At 44.5% G+C, this 27,893-nt stretch overlaps 1 protein-coding gene across 1 annotated transcript in view; it reads right to left on the bottom strand.

The window, feature by feature from the left end:
* Nucleotides 1-27,893, bottom strand: part of SACM1L (SAC1 like phosphatidylinositide phosphatase) — a 76,666-nt gene that overhangs the window by 47,385 nt on the left and 1,388 nt on the right. The window contains exons 2-3 of the mRNA XM_074988252.1: nt 2,875-2,972; nt 577-651 (exon numbers count right to left, since the gene is read on the bottom strand). Coding sequence (XP_074844353.1) covers nt 577-651; nt 2,875-2,972 — 173 coding nt within the window. The remainder of the gene's footprint in view (nt 1-576; nt 652-2,874; nt 2,973-27,893) is intronic.

Here is a 27,893-nt window from a genome sequence, read left to right as displayed (position 1 = left end):
AACTTAGTCTTACTGTCCATTGAACAAAATTACTCCTGTGGAACTAATTTACTTTTACTTAATCTACATTTGGGAAGAGATTTGAACATAACCATCGATTAAACAACCAAATACATTGATCTCGCATCAGGTCACTCTCAAGTATTTTGTGTATCAACATTATTGACTTGAAATCTAATTTCACCAAAAACTACTTAAGTGTTACAGACAATCCAATAGCAGGTGCAAAAGCAAGAGGCAGAAGACAGAAGAGAATTAAACTTTTCTGTAGGTCCTAAAAAATACGTTTAAAAAATAAGCAGACAGATTGATCTATTAGCTCCTTTCCTACAACATTTAGATACATTTCATAGGACACCTTCCCTTCCTTTTGTTTTGAAAGATCTTCAGCTAAATTTATGCAAATGACAAAAGTCGTATTAAAGCCACTTTTGGTAAGTGAAGAAGTGATTATCCAAATTGTAATTTCTGGTTTCCTTAACACATGACCCATGCTTTCTCCTGGTCTTTTAGATTTCTCTAGCAATATATTTTCACCTACTTTCTTGCACAGATACAGTATTTGATTTTCCTTACCTGCTACCAGACGGATTGTTCCCAAAATACCATATATAGGCCTTGTAACAGCTGAAGGGGGAACATCTTTCTTAACTGAAAAGCAGAAAAACAAGTTGTCAAACTACATCTGTTTCATGATTACATGTTGGATCAAGTTGGACTTAATCATGAAGTTTCAGCCAAATGATATATGTCATTAATGAAACCCAAAAGTGAAAGGCAATGCATGAGAGCTTGAAAACCTGCTGGTGAAGGAATTTAAGAATAGGAAATTAAAGCTTTCTATTTTATTTTGTCAACAAGAATCATTCTAACTGACGAAATTCAGGCTCATTCACATGACAGTCTAGCTGAATAACTCAGCAGCAGGACACTGTCCAACCCCAACAAGGAGTTTCCTGTTTTGAACCAAACTCTGTGTGTCAAGACCCCAAGACCAGACTTAAGCTCCAGTACTCTGCTTTCCCACTTTGAAGCACTCCTGCACCACTTCAGTCCAAATCCACGCTGAACAACAGGGCCAGATATGCCATTTGAATTGTGTTTTCTAGGCAACGACTACTAAGAGCTAGAAGGGGGTGGCAGAGAATATAGGACCCTGAGTGACACATTGGGATATTTAGATGCAGCTTCCAAAATAGCTTCAGTATTATACTGTGATTGCCAACAGATTTAGAGGTCATTGTGAAGACCATTAATCATTCAAGTTTTAAGCCAGGCTTGTATGTTCTCCTAGATTTAAGTCACAGCTAACTGCCCATAGTTGAGTTTGAAGACGGCGGAAAGAGGGAACTAGAGTATTCATTGTTGTAGGTCAATGAAATTATAAAGCAACTGCTGGGACAATATGCCTTGTCCTGAAGAGTTTATATGTTAATGAAACATAAGGATTAAGATAGACAGCAGAAACCTGGAAAAAATAATCCTTACAGCTCTAAAGCAATAATTGCTATTCCAGTACTGTAATTTTTCAATGGGATGAAAGTTATAATCTTATACAAAAATACTTTAAGATTTACAGTCCAAATTTAGTTGGAAAAAAGAGGCTTTAAATTAATCTTCTCAGTGAGAGAAAGGAGATACTTTCTTTTCATATTAGAATCTGTGTATTGTAGTAGTTCCTCTAAGTAAGAGAGCATGCAAGTTCACTTTCAACAAGCTATTTTGTGAAGTTCATAGCTCAGTATTTAAGGGCTTGTTTCAAGCTGCAGGTCTTCACTCGGGAAACAAACTCGTGTGTTTGTTAAAACCACACCAATTTGCAAAGATAAAACATCATGCTCATAGCACAGGGCTCTCAAACAACTCGAACTGTAGCCTTTTAACAGCTTCAGGAAAAGCTGAAAAAGAATAACCACATAGAAATAAGAGTGAGACATGTTGATTAAATTCACAGATTGCAAAGCCAGAAGAGACCTCTCTCTAATCATCAGGTCTGTCCTCTTACATGACAGAGGCCACAGAACTTCCTCCAAAATAGTTCCTCAAACAGGTATTTTATGAAAACATCCACTCCTGCTTTAGAAGTTACCAATTTATCCTTGGTAAATTGTTCAAATGCTTAATTAATTCTGTCAAAACTTTACTCCTTATTTCCAGTCCGAGTTTGTCTAACTTCAAACTTCCAGCCAATGGATCACGTTATACCTTTCTCTGCTAGTCTGACCAGGCCACCATTAAATATGTATTCCTCAAGCAGATACTCAGACTGTATGCAAGCTACCCATTAAACCTTCTCTTTGTTAAGCTGAATGGATTGAGCTCTTGGAAGCTACAGAAGCACATTTGTATGACGTTCATCTTTCCTGTGCTGGAGTCCAGACTGTGGCATCAGTCCTAATTAGCATGAATAAGTCAACATTTCAAATGAATGCAATGGTACGGTTGTGTGTGTGTGTGTGTGTGTGTGGGGCCCCAAATTAGTTATGCAATGTATAATTTTCACCACACACTTTTTAGTACACAGATACAAATAATCTTATAATTATTTTTCCAATAAAAGCTACATTTTGATCTGCAGAAAAAATTATTACTGAATATTTTAAAATGTTAATTTTACCAAAAATAATCAAAAGCACGCAGCACATTTTGGATCTCTGCTATTGCAAGTTGATATCCAATCTAAAGAACAGACAAAAAACCCCTCCACATCACAAGTAAGCTGAAAGAGAGACTTAAGGTACCACAATTATTAGTGATATTCACATAAACTATCTGAAGAACCATGACATTCAGCTTTGAAATAGTATTTAGACAGCTCATTGTGCTTTATCGCTACTTTTTACTGGACTTGCCTAGTGCTTGTTAAAAGTGTACCTGTAAGCGTGACCTCTGTGGAGACTCTGTCAATGGCAAGAACGTCATCAGCTCCATCATCACAAGCTTCCACATAAAACTTCTCTGGTGTTATGTGCCTTTTAAAAAAAAATTAAGAGCTATGAGTAAAACAAACCAGACTTGCCATACAGGTTCCATTCTAAGTAGTTATAAAGCATCTGGGCAGCCAGCTTTCACTTTGTCCTAATTGTAGAACAAATTTTAAACGACTGTTGAGTGGAAAATAGAACTAACGCACTTGTTTGTTTTGTACAACATTGACTAGAAATACGAATTTGAGAGTTTAATCTCTTGAATGCAGAATTCCCAGTTTGCTTAACACCAAGGAAATAATACTGCATCACTCCCCTAGGAGAGAAAAATATTCTTTAAATAAGCAATAAATTAAAAAAAGAATTAAACTGTAGTTAACGTGAGCTAGGTACAAAATGGAAGGAACCTCAGAGCTCAAGCTATGACAACAAAACCACTGTTTTATTTAACAACTACAGTACCACCTAGGTACACAGCAGATTTCACACTGAGGAAGAGGAAGAGGCAACATAGACATACTACAACTCATTTTTCACTAAAGCTACGTCTGCACTACAGTGAGTCTTTCGAAAGGCAAACGTTCAGATGGTACCATTCGAAAGATTGTGTCTACACGCAAAAAGCAGATCAAGCCTGCAATCCTCTCTTTTAAAAGACTGCGCAGCCCTTTTGAAAGACGCTGTCCCCACATTCACAGGCGCCTTTTAAAAGAGCGGTCCAGGAAATGCCATGGATTGGGTCGCATGGCTGACAAGCCTTTCCAGAACCTGCAGCCAACCACTCCCTTAAAGGGCTCTTCCCAAACACCCCTGTCCTGCACACGCTGAGGCCAGCAGAGCCGCTACATGCCCTGCAGAGCCTTTGCAGGGACCCAATGGTCACCCACGTCCGATGGATCCCCTTCAGCAACTTTTGGCAGTAGAGCTGATGTTCCTGGCCACCACGGTCAGCCACCTACCATGGTAGTCATGGCTGCCCTTCCACCTCCTCCTGGGGGCAAGCCCCCCCCCCGCCCCCTGCCAGGGCACTGGAGCCCCTCCACCTGGGAGCCTGACAGTGCCACCCCCCAGTGCCCTGACGCCATCCCAGAAGCTCCAACTGGTGGGAGCTGCTGGTGATGGGGGACTGGGATGATGCCAGATGGGTCCAGAACTTCCACGTGAGCAAACAGACCTCCCAGGAGCTCTGCCACTGGCTCAGTCCCACCCCAATACTCTGGGACACCCACATGTGGCCCACCCTCCCTCTCAAAAAGAGGGTTGCCATCACCATCTGGAAACTGGCCACCTCAGAAAGCTACTAGTCAGTGGGGCATCAGTTTGGAGTGGACAAGGCCACCATCAGGGCTGTCACCATGGACGTAAGGCATGTTTGGGTCATGCACCTGCTACAGGGAGGGGCCTCCCAGGCAAGGGGAACCTGGGAGGAGGGGCCAGGCACCCCAACAGGCCCTCACGAGAGCACATGCCCAGCCTCCTCTGCAGGTCGTCCGCACCATCAACGCAATGCTGCTCCGCAGGGTCATCCATGTGGGGGATACCATCATGGGATTCGCTGCACTTAAGCTTCTTGCATTGCTTTGGCGCCCTGGACGAGATGCACATCCCCATCCGCACCCCAGAACACAGGGCAGGCAGCTACGTGAACCAAAAGGGATACCACTCGGTAGTGCTCCAGGTGCTGGTGGACTAGAAGGGCTGCTTCATGGAGGTTTATGTTGGGTGGACAGGCCAGACACACAACGCCTCTGTTCTGGAACTCTGGCCTCTGCCGGTGCATGCAGGCTGGGACACACGTCCAACAGTGGGAGCTCCAGGCTGGGGATGTCATCATGCCCCTCTGGATGGTGACAGATGCTGCTTACCCCCTGCAGCCCTGGCTGATATGGCCCTACACTGGCCACCCCGACTCTGCCCAGCAGATTTTTAACACCAGACTAAATGCAGCTCGCAACGCAGTCGAGTGGGCCTTGCATGCCTGAAGGGCCAGTGGTGGTGCCTCCTCACATGCTTGGAGGTTGGCCTGAACAATGTCCTTCACAGTGTAGTGGAGGGCAAGGGCGAGGCCTTCGTGCAGGGGTGGGCGGCCAAGTCCAACCCTGGGTACGAACAGCCATACGCTGTCCCTAGTCACCAGGCACATCGGGATGGGGACTGCTTCAGGGAGGCGCACACTAGGAGACCTTTTCCCACAGTCCCAGTGACCTCCCCAATCCACCCCACACAGGCTCCCCCATACACATGTCCCTCACAGTCCCCCCAGCAAGAGCACAGGACATGGGAATGGTGCGCAAATAAACTGTTTACCCAAAACTATGAATTCAGTGATTTGAACAAACGTTGGAAATAACTATTTACAGAAGGAAACGGGTAAACTATGCACAAGGGAGTGCTGGGGAAAGGTGCGGAAACCAATCCAGGGCAGGGGTGGAAGGAGTCACAAGCCACATCTGCCCCAGGAACCCCACATACCCCTGGTTTAGGGTCCCTGGTGGGGCTGAGATGGGGTGGGAAGCACCAGGAGTTAGGGCCACGTGAGGGCACTGGAGGAAGGGCTGGGGGGTGGGGCGGGGAGAGCAGCAGGACCAGGCATTCCCTTAGGAGGAATTTGATGTAGCGGTGCATCCACCTGGAGGACACCACCATCTCTGCCTGGAGGCAGATGGTGTCCTCCTCCAGGAAGTGCAGCCACACCCTCCTGGTGAGGCCCTGTCATGGTGCTGTTTGGAGGTGGAAGGAGGGGAGAGGAAATGGGCACCCACCTCCGCCGGTCTGTCCGGGATCATATATCAGTCGGGACTCTCCCAGCTCTCGTGTGGCATGGCTGCCAGGATGGAAAGGGAGCAACCGACCTGGGCGCTGTGCCCCTCACCCCTCTGTGAGCACTGACCCCCAGCTCCCCATTCAACAGCACGGTGGCCAGGGGGTAACACAGCCCTACCCACCTCATCCCCAAGTGTGCAGCTGATGGTGCAGTCTATGAGGCCGGTGCTCAGTGTCACCAGTGGCCACTGCAGTGTGCTGGAGGGCATAGCCATCTGGGATGTGTTTGGTAGGGGTTCACTGGGTGTGTAGGTGGCCTGCTGGCAGCTGTGGAGCCCCGTCCTGGGAGCCGGGGTGCGTGCCCCACGGGGTACCTACCAGAGGGTCCTTCACCAAAAGGTCCAGCGACATCCTGTTGGCCTTGGCCAGCTTGATGACCACAATCGTAGGTCAGTGAGCAGCTCCCCATTGTTGCTGTCCCTGGACAGCAGCTTTGGCTTGGTGCCTGGTGGTCTGGGACTGCTTTGGGGTCCTGGCTCACCCTCATCCTCTGGGTGCGGCTCATCTGTCGCTGTGCTGAGAACTGCATGTGGCAGTGAGCTGTCCTGAGGCCCCAGGAGGCTCCTGGGCTCCCCGTAGTAGGGGCCTGCCCTGAGCAGCTGGTGAAGCCCCGGTCCCAAGCATACCCCTGCCGTAGCTCCTTGACCTTGCTCCTCACTTGGTCAGGGGTGCGGGCAGGGAGTCCCCGGGCCAGCCAAAAGCTGCCACGTTCCTTCACTTGCCACCCATCTCGCAGAGGACCACCTCCTCCTCCTCCTTCTGGAGCCCAAGGAGGTCTCTGAGCTCTGACTCAGTCTAGGAGGGTGCCTGCTTTTCCGGGGGCTGTCTGGTGTCCTGAAATCCCTGTGTAGGAGGCTCCTGGGGCTCCTGCAGCAGCTGGCTCCTGGCCACGGTGATTTTCTGTTGTTCTAGGGGTGGCTGTGAGGGCAAGAGGCTTCAGGCATGTGCCTTTGCTGCCAGTATGCTCTCAGCTTCATGCCACGGATTTTCTGGGCCCATACAGCTTTAGATGCACCGGACACAGAAACCATAGAGCCCTGCTGCTACTGGCCAGTGTGTCTCCACACCCAAGCTGGCTGGCACCATGAAGGACTCCTCCTTTGAAAGAGCTGCCTGCAGCCACACCTTCTTTTGAAAGAGTCTTTTGAAAGGGGGCACTTTTCCTAATACAGGACCAGAGGAGAGCTTTCAAAAGCTGCACTGCATTCCTCCAATTTCCTTCCGAAAGGGCACATTGTGTATAGATGCTCCACGCGCTCTTTTAAAAGAGGGCCAGATTTTCCAACTGTGCTTGCTACTGCAGATGCAGCTCCCAAGAAAGCTTTTGAAACATGCTTGTAAAAATCCACTAAAAATTCCTACTTTTTTACAATCATAATCTAAACAAGCAGACAGCAATTCACGCAAGAGTACAACGCACCAGCTATACTTTAAGACTCACACTTTCCAGTGTGATCTCTGCTTAGAGCAACTTATGTCCATAATATCCAAAATACTTACTGTGATCTGGCTCCACACTTACTTTTCTTTAGGTAAATGCTTTGCAGAATATAGGCATTTTTAAGATCAATAGTTTAAAAGAACAGACCTAAATCAAACAAAATGTCTGAACCTTAACCTGGCCATGGAGGACGGACTGTCCAAAGCCACATTCCAAATGGATAAGTAAGGACAACATAGTTGTACACCACTGCTGATGGTGAAAAGGCCATTGGTACCGTGGAGAGGAGAATATCTCCAAGGATTACATTAACCGGATAAAGATCTATGGAATTATTGCTACTCATCTTTCTCCCTCACTCCCTTCTTGCAAGATTGCCCTCTCCTCTACAGCTTTGTCTAGACAAGCCTGAAGTGCCTTGTGTGAGGGTGAAAGTCCCATCATTTCTAAGGAGACTATTTCACAAACCAATGATCAGGATCTTTCTCCAATCTTCTCCCCCCACCCTCCCTCCATATGTAGGATTAATTAGTAAAAACTGAAACTGTTTAAAATATTGTATTAAATCTTCATATGATAAAGATATTCCTATGAAACCCAGGTAGATGCATTCAGAATATTATTGATTTATATTTGTAATCCACGTTATGTTGTAATATGTACCCCTGTAAACCAATACCTGACTCCATATTGTAACCACGGATCCATTTTGATAACATACTCCATTTTATAAGGCTCTGTTGAAACAAACTTTATTGTAGGAGATGTGTGAATAGGGTATGAATTGTATTAGATGTGTGAATGGGCTACGTGTGCTGGGATGGAGCCTCAAGACCAGCCTGTCCTGATGGTCAAACACCATTTCTCCCTCGGTGGCTGAAGAGTGCAGAGGACACCCTAAAGGTGAGAAAAAGATCCACGCCGAAGAGAAAAGAACAAAGTCCCATTAAGGACAAGATGAAAGTCATGTCTAAACAATGAGGTAGCATGACACAGCAGGACCCATAGGCTTACATCTAACTTGAAGCCTATAAAACGGGGTGAGATGGGAAGGCCTTTGGGTAACGTTCTGCTTATAACACTGAAGTGCATCAGAGTGAGAGAGAGAGATTAGATATTGGTTATCAATCAAATTGTGTTCTTATAATAAACATGGCATAGTGCCTTGTCCCCCTGAAAAGACCCTGTGTGTTTAATCTTTATAACACCCACCCTGTTAACATTTAGAATAATCAAGGTTTATTGCTATAGTGCCATTGCGTACACCCCATGGCTCTAAAGTAAATTTCCTACGACAGGTTAAGGGTGTGGCTTCTTTTACCCATAGGATAAAGAGCATCAGAACACCCCTGGAAAACTTCATAGCTGTCTCTGATTTAGTCTCAGCTTTCTAATGTTTGCAATAGCCTCAGAGTGAACAATATTCCTACCACAGGAAAATAAATGTTCTCCATCTTCTAGACTAACACCCTTTGAGGCAGGGATAATCTTTCTGAACTGCGCATGTACAGTCTAGCACTATGAGCCTCTGAAATCTAATAAGGGTGTTTGACGCTTATCATAATACTAAATTTCCTCACCACCACAGTATGTACATTTGACACCACTTTATATTAGGAAGTGTCATTGTTTACTACTCCCTTTCTCAAGCCCTTCAAAAGGGTACCACCACCAATACCAGCAGCAGTTTAAGCTGAACAAGTCAAGTAGAAAAGTGGTTCCCAGTCTCTTCAGTAACCTGGCACACTTCAATGAGTGAAACAACTGCACACCACACTCACTTTTTTCCATCTGAATCAATTGCTCATTAAAGTCATATTTACTTACATTTACTATGATTACAGTCTTACTAGAGAGGTGTGCAATGCAGTAGGCATTCAACAACCTAAACAAGGATCAAATGCATTAAAGTTTCAAATCCGCCACAGAACACACGGTTTTCGACAGTGAGCAGAGATACGTTTTCAAAATCTGCTCAACCCTCTGTTAGAGACGTTGAGTAAACGAATCACCACTGAAAGCAGGCTCCCCTTCTTGCCAGCCTACTGGCACCAGGACGTGGCATTTAAACCACATCCCAGCTCCAAAAGGCTCCTGCCTTCCCTCCCCCTTGCCATAGTAGGAAGTGGGGGGCGAGCTCCCTGCCAGTGAGGGGCAGGGGGGGAGATCATCAATTCCCCCCTCCCTCCAGTGGTTGCTCTGCAAAGGACATAAGGAGGGGAAACTGATGAAATTTCAGGGTGCACTTGGAGAGTTCTCACAGCACACCAGTATGCAGCAGGAACACGGGCTGAAAACCACTGCAGTAGAAGTTTATCCAGTAACCCTGGCGAACAGAGATTGTCAGATAATCAAATTTCCCAGTTAGTTGAGTGGGGACGCCAGCTGGGTGTGCTGGTTTTCCCAGTGCTGGATAACATGGCTGCTACTGTAAAAATACAACTGTTTGTGTACAGAAAGGCGAAGATAAAGATGTCAGCATGTTTGGTACACTGAAGTGAGGTTCTGCTCACAAAAGCTCAAGCTCAAAGAGACAGGTTACTCACCGTAGTAACGGTGGTTCTTCGAGATGTGTCCCCGTGGGTGCTCCACAATAGGTGTCGGGCTCGCCCGGCGCCGCAGATCAGATCTTCCACGCAGTTTCTGCCGGACCGCGCATGCGCCGGCGCGCACCGCTCCCTTGCGCACTCCTGGCCACGTGCGCGATCCGGTCCCCGCCAGTTCCTTGACCAACCGCCTCGGGTGCTCCTGCAAAACACTAACAGAGATCCGAAGCGGGGAGGATGGGCGGGTGGTGGAGCACCCACGGGGACACATCTCGAAGAACCACCGTTACTACGGTGAGTAACTTTTCTTTCTTCTTCGAGTGTCCCCGTGGGTGCTCCACGTTAGGTGACTACCCAGCAGTAACCCAAGATAGGAGGTGGGTAATCGGATCATGTACAGCTTGTCCCCGAGAGGACCGCTGTCGAGAGATGGGTATCCTCTTGGAATACCCTGTGAAGGGCGTAATGTTTGGCGAAGGTGTCATAGGATGACCAGGTCGCCACTCTGCAAATCTCTTTTATCGCAACGCCCTTGAAAAAGGCTGTTGATGCCGCCACCGCCCTAGTGGAATGAGCCCTGGGAGTGGCCAGTAAAGGAGTCTTTTTGAGTTCGTAGCACATTTTTATGCAGGATACGATGTGCTTCGAGATTCTCTGCAAAGAGAGACCTTCTCCTTTCGATTTGGGAGCGAGAGAGACTAGGAGTCTATCCGTTTTCCGGAAGGACTTGGTCCTGTCTATATAGAAGGCTAGTGCCCTCCTCACATCCAGGTGGTGTAGGCGCGCCTCTTTGTTAGAGTTATGAAGCTTTGGATAAAACGAGGGTAAAACAATAGGTTCGTTAATATGAAACTCAGAAGAAACTTTAGGAACAAAGGCTGGATGCAGCCATATGGTTACCGCCTCCTTGGAAAAAACAGTGCAGGGTGGCGTTGCCAGAACTGCCGCAAGCTCGCTGACGTGATTGCGAGAAGAAAGGTCGTCTTTATCGTAAGGAGACGGAGGGAAACCATGGCCCCATTAGTGCATTAAGCACCAGGTCCAAGTTCCACGAAGGTGGAAGCGGTTTCCGAGCGGGGTATAGGTTTACCAACCCTTTGAGGAACCTGGTAACCATGGGATGGGCGAACACCGTGTGCCCTTCCTCTTTGTGTCTGAACACCAAAATGGCGGCAAGGTGGACCTTTAACGAGGATAGTGAGAGTCCTCCTCTCTTGAGGTCCAGTAAATACTCTAATATTACAGGTATAGCAGCAACGAAGGGTCCTGTGGCACCTTATAGACTAACAGAAAAGTTTAGAGCATGAGTTTTCGTGAGTTAACTCACTTCTTCAGATGCATCTGAAGAAGTGAGTTCAGATGCATCTGAAGAAGTGAGTTAACTCACGAAAACTCATGCTCTAAACTTTTCTGTTAGTCTATAAGGTGCCACAGGACCCTTCGTTGCTGCTACAGATCCAGACTAACACGGCTACCCCTCTGATACTTGATTACAGGTATAGGCACCGAAAGGGGGGCTAGCTGTTTGGTAGAACACCATGCCGTGAAGCGAGTCCATTTCTGCTTGTAGGTCTTCCTGGTGGAAGTCCTCCTGCTACTTTCTAGGACTTGTTGCACTTCCTCCGTACACATGCTCTCTAGGGAGCTGAGCCATGGATTAACCACACTTGTAGTCGCAGGCCTTGGGGGTGCGGATGCACTATGGACCCCTGGGCTTGCGTGAGCAGATCCGGCGCCACCGGAAGGGGCATCGGTGGACGGTCCGACACGCGCAGGAGTAGGGGGAACCATTGCTGTCGATCCCACGTTGGGACTATCAGGATCATTCGGGCTCCTTCCCTCCTGGCTTTCTGCAAGATTTTGTGGATCAGCACTGTGAGAGGAAAAGCGTAAAGCAGGGGGCCCCTCCAGGAGATCGCGAATGCGTCCCCCAGGGACCCCCGTCCCAGTCCTGCCCTGGAGCAGAATCTTGGGCACTTCTTGTTGTGTTGAGTAGCAAACAGGTCTATCTGGGGAAAACCCCATGTGTGAAAAATTGGTCATAGCAGATCGGGACGGATCTGCCACTCGTGCGTGAGTGCGAAACGCCTGCTCAGCTGGTCTGCCTTCACATTGTGAGCGCCTGATAAGTACGAGGCTTTCAAGGTTATATTGTTGGCGATGCACCAGTTCCACAACCGGACTGCTTCCGCACATAAGGCACGGGACCGAGCTCCTCCTTGCCAATTTATATAAAACATGGTGGAGGTATTGTCTGTACTGATCCCAACTACTTTGCCTTGTATATGGTCTCTAAAGTGTCTCCAGGCGTTGAACACTGCTCTGAGCTCCAGTATATTTATGTGCAGTGACTGCTCTGTGGAGGACCACAGCCCTTGCGTCACCTCTTCGCCCATGTGTGCTCCCCACCCTATGAGGGAGGCATCTGTAGTAAGAAAAACCGATATTTGTGGTTGGTGGAAGGGTACCCCTGTTAGCAAGTTCTTGGGGTTTACCCACCATCGCAGGGATTTGCGCACCTCTGTTGTGGGCGACACCACCCTGTGAACGGTGTGTGCCGCCGGTTTGTATACACTCGCCAGCTAGTGCTGCATGCCGCACATGTGTAACCTGGCGTTCTGTACTACGAACGTCGCTGCTGCCATGTGGCCCAGCAGCTGTAAGCACGTCAGAACTGGCACCGCAGGGCTGAAGGTGATGACTTGCATGAGGGAGCCGATGGCCCGAAAGCGTGTCTCTGGTAGATACACTCTCGCTGTAATAGAATTTATGCGTGCCCCTATGAACTCTATGTCCTGTGTGGGGTCTACCTTTGATTTTGCCAGACTGATAACCAGGCCGAGCGAAGAGAACGTGCCTGCTATGACGCGTATCATGCGTAGTACCTCCTCCTTCGAGGCCCCTTTGAGTAGGCAGTCGTCCAGATACAGGAATATAAATACCCCCTGTCTGTGCAGATAGGCTGACACCACTGCCAAGGTCTTGGTGAAGACTCTGGGGGCCGAGGAGAGGCCAAACGGTAGGACCTTGTATTGAAAATGTTCTTTGCCTACCATGAACCAGAGGAATCATCGGTGAGCCGGATGGATAGTTATGTGAAAATACGCGTCTTGTAAGTCGAGGGCTGCGAACCAATCTCCATTGTCTAGTGCCGTAAGGATGGAGGCAATTGTGATCATCCGAAAGCGTTGCTTGCGCAGGTACTGGTTGAGGCCTCGAAGATCTAAGATGGGCCTCCAGCCTCCTGTCTTTTTCTCCGTGAGGAAGTACATCGAGCAGAACCCTTTCCCTTGCAGTTGCTCCGGCACTCTTTCCACTGCCCCTATGACCATAAGATGGTCTACCTCCTGCTTGAGACTTGCTACGTGGGAGGCCTCCTGGAGGTGGGGTCTGGGTGGAGGTCGTGGCGGTGGGAGCGACTGGAAGGGGATGGCGTACCCCGTGGCTATGTTCTCCAGCACCCATTTGTCTGTGGTGATCCTTTGCCACTGGTCGTAGAATGGTCGGAGGCGATGGTGGAATAACCGCTTCAGATGACCTTGTGCGATGGTAGTGATGGTGCAGCCCTGGATCTGTGTGTCAAACTTGTGGCCTTTGGCCCTGCCCCGAGGACGCATGGCTCTGTTGGGAACGTCACCTGGGAGTTCTGTACTGCTGGTGCTGTTGATGTCGCCCTTGCTCGTAACCCCTGTGGTACTGGGGACGCTGTTGCTGGTACTCGTACCGTCTTTGTTGAGGGTAGTACTTTTTCTTTCTGTATGGAGGGATGTAAATCCCCAGGGTCCTAAGTGTGGCTCTTGAAACTTTACTGGAATGAAGGACCGAGTCAGTTGATTCAGCAAACAGCTTCTGCGAGTCGAAGGGAAGATCGACAATCTTTGCCTGCAGATCCCTCGGTATACCCGAAGTCTGGAGCCAGGACTCCCTTCGCATCACCACTGCCGTAGCTGTGGAGCGTGCTGCTGTGTCCACAACATCCAGGGCGATCTGAACTCCTGTCCTCGAGGCCGCGTAGCCTTCCTGCACGATGGCCTTGAGCACCGGTTTCTTGTCCTCTGGAAGCGAGTCCATGAGGGAGGTTAACCTAGTGTAGTTGTCGAAATTGTGGTTCGCTAGATGCGCTGCGTAATTTGCCATTCACAACAGTAGTGTGGAAGAGGAGTAGACCTTTCTGCCGAACAGCTCTAGCTTCTTGGCATCTTTGTCTGTTCCCCGTCTTGAATTGAGATGTCTGATCTTTGCTGCAACGACTCTACCACCAAGGAATTTGGTTGTGGGTGGCTGAACAGGAACTCCATGCCCTTCGCCGGCACGAAGTATTTCTTGTCCGCTCTCTTGTGGACAGGCGGAATAGTCGCAGGGGTCTGCCATATCATAGTGGCGGACTCCAAGATTGCTTCGTCAAGCGGTATTGCTATTTTGGAGGAGGCCGGAGGTCTCAGATTTTTGAGGAGCTTATGGTGTTTCTCTTGCACCTCTGCTGTCTGGATGCCTTGCGTGAAGGCCACCCTTTTAAACAGCTCTTGAAACTGTTTGAGATTGTCCGGAGGATGGACGTCCCTCGGGGCCGTAGCCTCGTCCAGGGAGGAGAGCAAGGAACCACTAGAATACGCCTCTCTGGACCCTTCCGGTTCCTGTTGGTGATGGTACATCCGCTTGCTGGAAGCTTGCAAGGGAAAATCTCGGGGTTCCATAACCAGTTCCCCCTGAGATACTTGAGTCTCTGTCCCCGTTCGCGATTGCCCTCGGGGATACGGGACCGTCTGTGGGGATCTTTCCCTGGTAGACTGCCGCTGGTGTCTATGCCCCGTGTGATAGGGACGACCATGGCAGCATGGGCACTGTTCTTGGGAAGGTGACCTGGACCACTCCCTTGGTGCGTACCCCCTGCGTCTGGGGGAGTGAGATCGTCGAGAGACCTGGGACACTGGAGAGAGCGATTTGTGATAGTACTCCAGCAGCTCAAACCCCAAGAAGGGTGAAGGTGGTCCCAGCCAGGGCGAGTCTGGTTGTAAAAATGGAGACGGGGGCTCCGGGTAGGCTAGGGGGGACCCCTGCCTTCTAGTTGGAGTCTGCAGCATGAGGGGAGGGCTGAGAGAAAGCAACTCTGCAGCCCTGTCTGGAGAGGGGCTGCAGTGCCTTGTTTTCTGTGCAGCCTTCCCCCTCCCTTGAGGGGGTGGCTCCGCCCCCCGACGTGCAGGGGATCTCGGCCCCGTCTGCACCGCGCTCAGCACGCTCATGGGCGGTGCCGCGCGGGCGGTGTCCTCCAGTGCCTGCAGGCTGCGTGCCTGCGCGCTCTGCACCGCCAGTTCCCCGGGGGTCAGTGCCGCTGCCTGCGGTGCCGCCGGTACCGGCGCTTGTTTAGCCGCCGCCCTGCCTGCGGTGTGGGGTGGCTGTTTGATCATCGGAGGATGAGCCGCCTCCACGTGGCTCTCCGTGCCGCCGCCGATCAGCTGTTGCTGCGGCTGGGGACTCTGTGCTCCTCCCGTCCTGCTCACTGTTGCTGCAGGCAGGGATCGGGCTGGGGAGACCTTCCTCCATTTTTGCGCTGATGGGGTGAGGGAGGCAGCTTTCCTTTTATGGGCCCCGGAGGGTCCCTCCTGCTGCGGCCGCTCCGGCACGTCTGGCTGGAGGGCCTTGTCGAATAGCAGCATTTTAAGCCGCATCTCCCTGTCCTTCCTTGCTCTGGCTGTTAATTTTGCACAGAAGGAGCATTTCTGCGTGACATGGGACTCCCCAAGGCACCTTATACAGTGACTGTGCCCATCAGACGCTGGCATTGCCTCTCGGCAAGACTCACATTTCTTGAATCCTGAAGAGGACATTGTTGGTGAGTCTTTTAGTTGTTAATGGGGTACTTAGCACCTTCTCTGTGCTGTTTTCCCCCTCTCGGATAGCCTGCCGCGGCAGGAGGGCTAATGGCCCTAGGCTCCTGGCCTCCGGTGCTCCGCTTGTTACTAGGACTGGACTGAATTCCGTCCCGCTTGTTGTTTCTTTTTTTTTTTTTTTTTTGGAAAATAACAACTGGCTAACCTAACAATAGACTAAGAACTTGAAAACTTTAAAGGAAACAGCTAAAACCATTGAATACGCTAACTTGGCCGTAGCCTAGTCGGATTCCGTCTGCAGCCGACAGCGGTTAAGAGGAACTGGCGGGGACCGGATCGCACACGTGGCCAGGAGCACGCAAGGGAGCGGTGCGCACCGGCGCATGCGCGGTCCGGCAGAAACTGCTTGGAAGATCTGATCTGCGGCGCCGGGCGAGCCCAACACCTAATGTGGAGCACCCACGGGGACACTCGAAGAAGAACTTTTCTGTTAGTCTATAAGGTGCCACAGGACCCTTCGTTTCTTCAAAAATGTTCATTGAAGTAGTACATTCTGGTTATCCCACAGCCATTTGTGTTTTCTGTTCATGAAATAAATAGCTCAGAGCATCATTCTTCTGTTTGTAGAACTTTTGGCAGCTTTTGCTGCTTCTATAAATAGCTTTAAAAAGAAACAGTGAACTTAGGAATTCAAATAGTTATGTAAATGGACAATTCTAACAAAGCATGTGTACTTTGAGTATTTGCTAAGTACAGAGGGAACCCACAGGTCAGACAAAGACATTCCTTAGGGAAGAATTTATGTACATCGTCGTACTGAGTATAGGAAAGAAGTTGGTAAAGCGCAGGTAGAAGCTAGTAAAGAACAGCCAATCACACAAAGTAAGAGTCACATTTAAACATAACAATGAAGGCAAGAAACCGAATAGTGACACAATATAGCCACAAGTGCTTATAGAAGTTTAAAAATACAAAGATGAGTGAACTAGTGTGCTTGGCATTACACGAGTATATAAAACAGGGCAGAGAAACATGGTGAAATGAGAATAACCAATGGGACATGATGATACCAGGGCATGAACATACAGAGCAAGTCATCTCTACCAATGGGACATTATACATTTAAGAAAGCAAGTGTCAAATAAGGCAAAAATCTTAAATGAAAGGAGCTATACCATAAAATGTCTATGTATAAAAATAAATTTATTTCAATACTCTTTATTCAGGCATGGAATATATTACCAGCCACCTGAACAGGATGATAACAGTGATTGTGAAATGTAAAAAGAGGCTAGAAAGGCTCTTAGCATTATATTACCTGGCAGTGATGCAGAGACAAAATTTCTAGGCACCATAAATAATGCTTCTTGGAGTAGCTAGTCCTAGAATCCCCAAAGGAACGGGTAGTTCTTGATTTTGTCCTAAGTGGAGCACAGGATCTCATCCAAGAGGTAACTATGGCTGAACCACTTGGTAAACCACTTGACTCATGCATCTGATGAAGCGGGTCTTTGCCCACGAAAGCTTATGCTCCAAAATATCTGTTAGTCTATAAGGTGCCACAGGACTTCTTGTTGTTTTGAAGACACAGACTAACATGGCTACCACTCTGACACTTGGTAATAGTGACTATAATGTAGTTAAGTTTAACAACCTTACGGAGGAAAATAGAAACCAAAACTGAAAAATACCTGTGCATAGTTCACTGTAAAAAGTCGACCTACAAATACAAAATGGTGCTCATTGGATGGAAATTGAAAGAACCTGTTACAAGAGTAGATGGCCTGAAGCAACAAGGGGGCTATTTAAAAAACGCTCAATGTGTACATCAAATCATAAAAGATAACAAGGGGACCAAAAGTACTATGCCTGAGCCATGGTGGCAGAGTAATGGAGCCTGGCAGTTGCCAGAAGCAAGAAAGCATCCTTTAAGATTTGGAAGTCAAATCTTAGCAAGAATATCAGGAAGGTGCAAACTGACAGGTTAACTGTAGATGTATAATAAGGCAGGTCAAGAAAAAATTTCAAAGGCAACTTACCAAAGATGCAAAAGCTAATGGCAATAACCTTTTAAAGTACATCAGAAGCAAGAAGCCTGCCAAAACAGGCAATGGGCCCACTAAAATGACAAAAGCACTAATGAAGCACAGAAGGAAGACAAGGTCATTGCAGAAAAGTTAAATGAATTCACTGCAATGGTATTCACTGCAGAGGACGTAGGGAAAATACCTACAAAAGAGCTATCCTTTCTGGGTGATAAATCTGAAGCACTTTTGTAAACTGATGCATAATGAGAACATATACTGAACAAATTACATTGAACAGAAATAGACAGGACCCATGGCACTTACGTTCTGAAGGATTTCATATGCATTATTGTACACCTATTGCTGAGAAAAAGCTTCTGTATCAGATGACTGGAAGGTGGTGACAAGACTCCAGAGGAGATTCTGGCAATCACAGGCCTATGAATCTTACTCTGATACTAGGCAAATTGGTAATAACTACAGTCAGGAACAGAATCGGGCATACATATAAACACAATTTGCTGGAGAAGACAGTTACCATGGTCTTTGTGAAGGCAAATCATGCCTAAATCAATTAGTAAGTGTCAATCAGCATGTGGACCAGGGCAATCAAGGTTAAAATACTGCACTTAGATTTTCAGACAGCTATTGATGAGGTCTCTTACCAAATGCTCCTAAGCAAAATAAGGGAGTTATATGGGGTAACAGGGAAAGTCCTCTCATGAATTAGTAACAGATTAAGAGACAGGAAACAAAGAGTAGGAATAAAATGGTCATCTTTCAAAATGCTCTGTCCAAAATCCCCCAAGGATCTATACGAGGGCTGTGTTGTTCACAATAATTCATTCATGATCTGAAAATTGGAGTGAAGAATGAAGCAGTGCAGTCTGTGGATGTTAACTATGTTGAATACATTTTTTAAGTCCAAATACAGCTGTAAAGTATTACAGAGGCATCTTACAAACCTGTGCATCCACAACAAAATTACAGGTAAAAGCAAAGTAATAATGCATGTTAGAAAAAAAATCCAAACTACATATATAAATAATGGATTCTAAATTAGCCATTAGCACTCAAGAAAGATCTTGGAGTCACTGTGGACAGTTTTCTGGAAACTTCAGCTCAGTGTGCAACAGCAGTCAAAAAGACTATAAATGACAGAATATAGCGATGTCACCACGTAAAATCGAATGTGCGCCCACACCACAACTACCATGTGCAGTTCCAGTGGACCCAAGTCAAAAAGTATATATAGAGCCATGGTGTCAAACCAGTTCTGAAGTAGTACCCACAAAAATAGCCATACTACTATTGTGTGTTATGGCGAATTAGCCACGTTATTCTGAAAATATATGCTGAATTTAAAGATGGTGATTGGTACCACAGAGAAAGGAGGAAAAAAAAACCACACTGAAAACCAGTTAAAACATATTGTGTTTAATTATGTTGATTTTCTGAAAATAGTATTGGTATTGTCAGATAAAAACGAAAGGTATGATCAGTTTTGTTCTTTGATGTCATGAGGACAACTAAAGAAAGCACTGTACTCAATATCACTTAGGAATGCTTTTACCCTTCAATTCCCACAGCTTCACTTAAGTAATTGATGTATTTCACCATAACGTTTGGCATTACTCTAATGCAGGAAACTCAAGGCCAGCCTCTAAATACTATAAGAAAAACCAAATAAAAAAAGCACATCCTGTTCTATGCAGTAATGCGTTCGTTGTCCTCAAACACCATCAAAATGGACTCTGAGAATGGGAACAACTAGAGATGTTAGTGTCTACAAAGCACTTTGAAGATGTCCAATTTTAAATATTAGTTATGGTATGTTATTTCGACATTGCACAGCTTCCAGATTTTCCAGGGTAACAGGTGTTCTAATTAAACATTAGAAATACTTAATCTACAGGCTCTCTCGCTATTTGGGTATTCCATTTAATAAGAGTGTAGTAACCTACAATAGTTTCCAGGGGATTATGGGGGATGAGGCAAAAAACAAAAGAAGTGAAGTATACAGTCCTAAAGTCTCCAGAACAAAGCTAGTGGGAACTAAGTGTACAAAAATCCACTAAAATATTTTATATTAAAATTTATATTTAGGCCACTAAGAGTCACATTTAACTTTCAATTATTTCTTTTTCAAGTTGTAGTTTCCTCAGCCCTGGGTCCCAGTAGTAATAGGATAATCCCTTATCTTTGGCAGCTTTCCTCCATTGATAACCAATGTCACTCTGCAGACAGACTATAATAATTTGATGTGTATTTTCAGTTAACTAACTGCCCTTCTGAAGACATTTCTTGTTGCTGCTAGAGGCTGGTTCATTGAGTTCTTTCAGAAATATGAAAGTCTAGTATGTGCAGAAAGGGGAAAATGAAATTAGAGCCGTAATGTGAAAAATACACATCACTGGCAAGGGACCAGTTTTCTATGGCAAACACAGGAACTAATCTGATTTGCAATTTCTGCAGAAGTTAAGTTTCTTGCACTTAAGAAAAAATTTCCAAATGCAAACCAAAATAAAATGATAAATATTATCAGAGTGCAGGCTTTGAAAAGAAAGACAGATATTAACCAAACTGACCTGTTTCACTGCCAAGGTTCTGAATCATGTTGATTTTATGCTGCCCCTGCTTGGGATAGCTAAGCAGCAGCAGATACTGGAGTAATTTAGGGTAAAACAGACCTCACAAGGTGACTAAAGGGAGATTAGGGTAGCACGTACCATTTTTCCCCAGTTCACTTCTGGAAATAGAGAATGACAATGAAGCTAAAATACAGAAGACCTGTTAACCACAGAGTCTTCCACTGGTGCAGCTCAGACTGGGTTCAGTCAGATGTTTTTATCAATATAATTTAGATCTGAGCCGAGTAGTAGTAGGTGACACCATGGGAGAATACAGCTGCCCCCGACATCTACCTCTGGGCTGATATCACTGCATGAAATAATGGAATACTCCCCAAAGTTAAAGTACTTTTCCCTTCCAGCAGATTGAGGAGGCAGTTGCAAAGCACCTTAACATTCAATGGGTCTCCCTACAGAAACATGATTCTCCTATAAAGATCTAGTTTCAGGGTTTGACACTTGGATAGCTGCTGGTGAAGGGTGGATAAAAAGAAGCTGGAGACCCCCCACTAGGAACTGATAGAGTCTCCCATAGGCTTCTCACAAGACATTATGCATAAACTTTGAAATTTACCACATGGGTGTGTCTATTAAATATTTAAAAACTTAGGATAGGGCCCCATTCTGCCAGGATATTTATCTACAATTTGTTCCAGAGGAAGAACAGACCCATCTTCCATTCATTGGGGAGTTATTTCAGCTTCAAAATTAGCTAAGCAACCCCCGAAGTTATCGGTCCCATTTCCTATAGTCAATGGAGGGTATGGGCATCTATACCTACTAAATTACTATTATGTTTTTTATGTCATATGTCAAATTGGCTCCAGCATGCTAACATCCTTATACCCACCCACAAGGGTATAAAATGAATAGATAATATGCCCTGCCTTGCTCCCCTAAGCTTTATGAAAATCGGTTTAAGAATATGCATAATTCAAAGATGCTCTTGACCAAATATACTTCGTAACTTTTTAAAGTTAAAATCTGCAGAATGAGTACGTTCTATTTTTGTGCCTGTATCATTCTTGTATGTGAAGTCAGAAAAAGAATTAGGAACAGATCTGTATTTCATTATTGTACTAATGAGGGCCACAAATGATGCTCCAGAAGCTTAATGGCTGGGTCATCAAGTCAATCAGTGAACGGTTTTGTTTTTCCTGGAAGCTAGTACTTTTCCACTGAAGGGGAGAAAAATTTCAACTCAATACAAACATTTCCCACCTTCAGAAAATTAATATAAAGGGGGAACCAAACAATAATAGGAGTACACAGATTCCAGGAAACCCCCTCTTACCAAGATGCCTGCTGGAAAGATCTAAAACTGAACAGGGGGAAGGAATAGGCCCAAGCTAGGAGGCTGTCTAGCTTGTGAAAGAGATGAGAAGACCTGCTAAGGTAAGAATTTGCACAGAGCAAGTTTATGACATATTAGGATTAGCAGGCTTTTTTTTTTTAATTTATTTTGATCTATTTTCTCTTGCAATCACTTAAATCCTACTTATTATACTTAATAAAAACACTTTTGTTTATTATCAAGCCCAGTGTAAATAACTGTTCTGAAGGGTGGGGAAAGCAACCACTGGGCATCTCTCTTTAATTTATAAAGAGGATGAATTGATAAAATTTTTCTGTATAAAACTTTTACACAGAGCAAGACAGATTTATTTGGGAGTGCGGGCCTCTTTGGGGGCTGTGTTCCTAGGTACTGTCAACAGCCTTATAACAGTCTTCCCAGAACTGAGCTGATTCAGTGTCTGTATTGCTTTGCTGGGGGTCCGTTACTTCAACTCTGTGCTTTGGCTGGGGGAGACCAGAACTTTTGGCTCAGCAGAACAGGGTTGTGGGGCATCCCAGAGGGCAGGGTGGCAGGTTCCGTGGCATTACCAGCACACCAGGTGACAATCCCAAGGCAACCCCTGTGATCCAACTCATCACACTTCCAAGTCCCCCATGCAGCAAGGAGTTGTTTCCTATTTTTGTCCAACAGAGAAAACTAAAGGTGTCCACCAGAAGGGTGGCTGCCCAAAGGGTTTGAGTTATTCTAGCTGAAAAGTACCAATTTTGTCCTTGCTGTCATGCAAAGCATTTACGTAGGGTAACCAAAACTTGCAAACTGGGAAAGAAATCTTAATTTCAATGATCTGGCTAAGCAAAGGATTTTCAATTAGTCAAGCATGAGAGTTGTGTGTCTTCTAACACTGAAGCAACACTATCAACAACAAGGCGAAAGGAACAGAAACCAAAACAGGGAAATAGTAACAGAGAGGGAGCCATGATAGTCTATACACTATCAAAACAAAAAGCAGCCAAGTAGCACTTTAAAGACTAGCAAAATAGTTTATTAGGTGAGCTTTCGTGGGACAGACCCACTTCTTCAGACCGTAGCCATACCATATATTGAGTCTTTTCTGGTATGGCTATGGTCTGAAGAAGTGGGTCTGTCCCACGAAAGCTCACCTAATAAACTGTTTAGCTTGTCTTTAAAGTGCTACTTGACTGCTTTTTGTTTCAAAACAGGGAAAGAATGTTATTACTCTGTTACTACTACAAAACAGGGAAAGAATGAGTTAAAGCAGCATTTCCCAAACGAATTTGGCTACAGAACACACTGGGGCTTGGAATATATTGATGGAACACATACATGCTGGTCTGGCATGGGGACCTGGGAAGGAGTGGGTGGGTGCATGCCAAAAAATGGCTGCACATAATGTCCAAAAACAAGAAGAAAAAAATCATCTGAATGAACAACTGACGTCCTTCTGATAGGACGACAGTTAGCAACCCTATAATTAAGTATAAGAATTAAGAATTAAGACAAACCCAAAACAAAACATCAATACAACAGCCAAAAGAAGGATGGTTAGTGTCATTCTTTTGTACAAAAATAAAGGACCGTATTGTTCAAAAAAGGACTGTGTTACCTTAAAGCTTAAGATACTTTTTCATAAAAATGTAACAAAAAACAAATTAGGCATAGGAGAAAATTAAGTGTTCTGTAAAAATAAATTTATAAAAAAACTACTGGAAAATAAAAATAAGTAACATCTGGCAGAATTTTTGCATCTCTTTCGGCATAAGTCACATCATAACTATACTATTATGAATGCATTACAAATATTAAGATACCTACATACTAAATATTATTTAAATGTTAGTATTAATACACACAATTTCTCATTTACTATTTTGGAAGGAAAAATATTGCTAGCATCAAAAATTTTTCATGGAATACCTATTCAGATCACACGGAATACCAGTGTTCCACAGAACACAATTTGGGAAACACTGAGTTAAAGACTATTTAGATAAATTAGACGTACACATAATCAGCAGGGCCTCATGAAAATCATCTCAGAGTTTTTAGCAAGTTCCTCAAATATTCAAGAACTATTAGCAATTATCTTTAGCTACAATTATACTACTGTGATCTATCTACAGAAGTTATTTGACAGATCACGTCTACACATAAAGGGGGATCAATCTTTTGATCCACTCTGTTGATCAAAGGACCACTGGAGAAGCTAAACAGCATTTTTGTTAACAGTTTCTGTTGGCAAAACACATTGTGTGTGTGCATGCTCCCCAAGTTCTCTCCATAAATGCCCAGTTTTGTCTACTAAACTCAGTAATGTAACCCCAGCCTTTGAGATTTCATGGAGGATAGGTGAGATCCTAAGAGATTGGAAGAGGGCATTGTTCCCTTCTTACATCACCCTGCCAGGTACTAAGAAAACCTGTGGAAGTATAAACCAGTCAGCTTAACTGTGAAACCTAGAAAGATACTTGAACAAGTTATTAAACTATAAAGTTATATGGGCAATAAGGTTATAAGAAATAGAAGTGCCAGGAACAAATCAACCCAAAGAAGTCTACTTTATTTCTTTGACAGCATTATTGGATGGGTGACCCATAGTATGCGATATATCTTAATTTTAGTGAGGCTTTTTACAAAATCCAACAATATTATGATAAGCATATTAGGGGAATGTGCTGGTCTACATTACATTACTATGGGGAGGGGAGTGGGGGTTACAAAAGGTGTGTAACTTGTTGAAAGACTGTACTCAAAGTTATTCAAGATTTGTTGTTATAATGCGGACTGTATTTATTGGAGTCCTGCAGAAGTAATTTCTGGGTCCAGTACTATTCAATATTTCCTTGGTGACTGGATAACGGAGCAGAAAGTATGCTTATAAAGTCTGTAGGTGACAAGGATAGAAAGGGTTGTAAGCACTCTGAAGCACAGGATTAGAATTAAAAAGGACCTTGTATTGAAGGATTAGTCTGAAATCAATAAGATAAAATTCAACACAGACAGGTACAAAGCATTTTGCTTTGAAAGATGCAAATCAAATCTACAAAGTGAGGAATAACTGGCTAGGTGGTCATACCGCTGAAAAAGATCTGGAGGTTATATTGGATCACAAATTGAATCAGTCAACAAATGCAATGCAACTGTAAAAAATGAAAATATTCTGGGGTGTACTAACAGGAACAAAGTATTTCAGATACAGGAGATAACTGTCTTGCTATCGTTGGCACATGAGGCATCAGCTGGAGTACCGAGTCCAATTCTAGGCATCACAGCTTAGGAAACATGTGAACAAACTGGAGAGAGGATACCAACAAAAGTGATAAAAGGTTTAGAAAAAGCAAGGCAGCGTGTGTCAGTGACATGATCAGCACTCCAAGGAAGAAGCGCAAAGGGTCTTCTGTGATTGCACCCCATCTTAATTATACTGTAAGTTAAGTACCTACTCGAGGGGGTGTAACTCCATCACAAATATTTTGATTCTTGAGGTTCCGTAATGTTTATCAAGCACATGATTCTACTAAACAGGAGTAGTCGTCGTATGAGACAAATAGAGAAATGGTCTTCAGACTTATCTCAGGTCAGCAGCCAAACAAAGAATAGCTTATCAGTGTAGAAAACCATCACAAGAATTCAAAGAAATTAGGACTATTTCTGGATAGACTTAAATAACAATATTGAGATATTTCACATAATGGCCAATTTTCATCCACTTTTCCTTTCCCTCTTCCCCAGTCCCTCCTCTTTGCATCTTTTTATTGCTATTAACCACCCTCAACATGTTGTGACTGTGTAACAGCCTGATTTTGTCTTGTAGGTTCTTGAAGTTTTGACAAGTGTAAAGTTACATAACTGCATAACTTTTTTGGATATCCAATGAAGTGTGAGATATTTGGCAAAATATACTAGTCTTAATTAACTGTTATACCACCTGTATTTTTGTTTATGAAGGTTAATCATGAAAAGATGAACCACATTAGCTCAGCACTCGTTTCTTAATACAGAGCCAAATATTGGCCAGCACCTTATGTTAGAAGCATCATGCATCCATTCCCCCTTATTGTGTAGTCTTCAGTCTAGAGGTACAATTGTTTTCCCACCCCCACCCAAAAACAGACCACAGCTCTGTGAAGTTCTAGAAAATTTCTCAACTGAGTGGCTTTTGCCATCTGTAATACACCAAAAAGCACTACACACACATTTGGCTTTTCATGAAAAGAAACACTCCTTTCTCGTTAAGACACATCTTCCCTGTCACAGGGTAAAATTACTTTGATCATAAGGAGGATTTGTTCTTGTTTTTCTATGACAGAATCACAGGGCTGGAAGGGACCTCAGGAGATCATCTAGTCCAGGCCCCTGCTTCAAGCAGGATCAACCCTCACTAAGTCATCCCAGACAGGACCTTGTCCAGCTGGGACTTAAAAACCTCAAGGGATGGAGAATCCACCACCTCTCTAGGCAACGCGTTCCAATGCTTCACCACCCACCTGGTGAAGTAGTTTTTCCTAATATCTAACCTACACTTCTCCCTCTTCAACTTCAGACCATTACTCCTTGTTCTGCCATCTGACACCACTGAGAACAGTTTCTCACCCTCCTTTTTACAGCTCCCCTTCAGGAAGTTGAAGGCTGCTATTAAATCACCTCTAAGTCTTCTCTTCTGTAAAATAAACAAGCCCAAATCCCTCAGCCCATCCTCATAGGTCTTGTGCTCCAGATCCTTAATCATTTTTGTTGCCCTTCGCTGAACCTGCTCCAGCAAATCCACATCCTTTTTATACTGGGGGCCCAAAGCTGGACACAATATTCCAGATGTGGCCTCACCAGTGCCAAATAAAGAGGAATAACTACTTCTCTAGATCTGCTCGAAATGCTCCTCCAAATGCACCCTCGTATGCCGTTAGCTTTCTTGGCTACAAGGGCACACTGTAACCATGTAAATAAGTGGTAGAAACCATGTAAATAATTGGTAGAAAACTTTTTGCTCATTAGGCAAACATCTTCAATACAGACCTTACTGAATAATTCTCTGGATTTCTCTCTAGTATTTGTGTAACTTTTCATGAGCATCAAGAGGAGGCATATCTAAAGAAGTGACAGAAGAAGTAAAAAGAGAAGCCAGGAAATTGTACTCTGAAGCAAATAGTTCACATAGGCTTTAATTCTAAAGATACCTCTGAATTCTTCTAGCAAACAACATTTATCTGATCACCCTTGAAAAGTCAAGGACATGGACTTACCATCATTCCAGGCATACCATCTGCTTATTCACTCTCAGTGCAAGGGCAATAATAATAACAACAAAAAATAGATAATCATTGTCAAACCTAAGTACATATTTTGAGAATTTGAATTTTATAAAACTCATTTTTTAAATAACTGGAGTTTTGGTGATTTTATTAATATGGTCCATCCAACGAAACCCTGCTACAGTAAATATACGCAGACTTTCCTTCTACTAGAATAAAATCCTGTAGTAGAGACTGAATCTCAAATGTTGCTAATTACACGTTTCCAGTAATTTTAATGGAAATATTTTAATATAAGCATTTTTATCAGTTCTAGCTGAAAATGGGTAACAGAATGATATACACAATTATTTAGTTATGTGTACCATTTTAAGACAATGAATATACTATATTTTATACTGCTTAAGTTTAAGAAAACGCTATTCTTTGAATAGTAAATTAATGTTAGTCACAGGAAAATAATGTAAGCATGTGGATAATTCGAGACTTACTACTCAACATCTAAAATAGAGTTTCTTTGAGAAACCCTGCAAATATACCTAACTTCCTAAAGTATTCTGTTCAACTGTCTTTAAAGACTCATTGATCACTATGACCTTGATTAGGCAAGTACTTGTGTTTGATTCATTTTGAGTTTGAAGGTAGAACCACTGACTTCACTTGCATAAGTGCTTTCAGGATCTGGGTCTATAACATCAAGGACAGTTCCCCGAGGTGTCATTTTGTGAAAATTAAATACAAGTGCCAGAGTCAATAAATTTGTAACAAAAGCTAAAACAAATCACCCCAAGAACAGCTCTCTCACTCATAGCAGAACAAACACCGGTCAAATGCTGTAATGATTTAATTAAGAAAATACGTGGTATTAAACAGGGAGCTGAAATTCCTTATATTTGTTCGCAATCCAAAAGCATGCTTTGTTTGAAAGAGTCTGGTTAAATGTTGTTTGACTAATTATTGTCCAGAAGAATGGCTTAAAGTATTGTTTGGATCTTAAGACAGCAAAAGTAGTTCAATTTTAAAAGTTAATACTCAGCTTGGATTTTTGTTCTTCAAAGATGTGGAATGCCACAAAACACCATTTAAGAATGCATAGCTTCCTACTAC

This window comes from Carettochelys insculpta, chromosome 2 (genome assembly GCF_033958435.1).
Source record: "Carettochelys insculpta isolate YL-2023 chromosome 2, ASM3395843v1, whole genome shotgun sequence".
NCBI lineage: Eukaryota > Metazoa > Chordata > Testudines > Carettochelyidae > Carettochelys > Carettochelys insculpta.
Note: the sequence above shows the minus strand (reverse complement) of the source record. Positions and strands in the feature narration are given on the sequence as shown.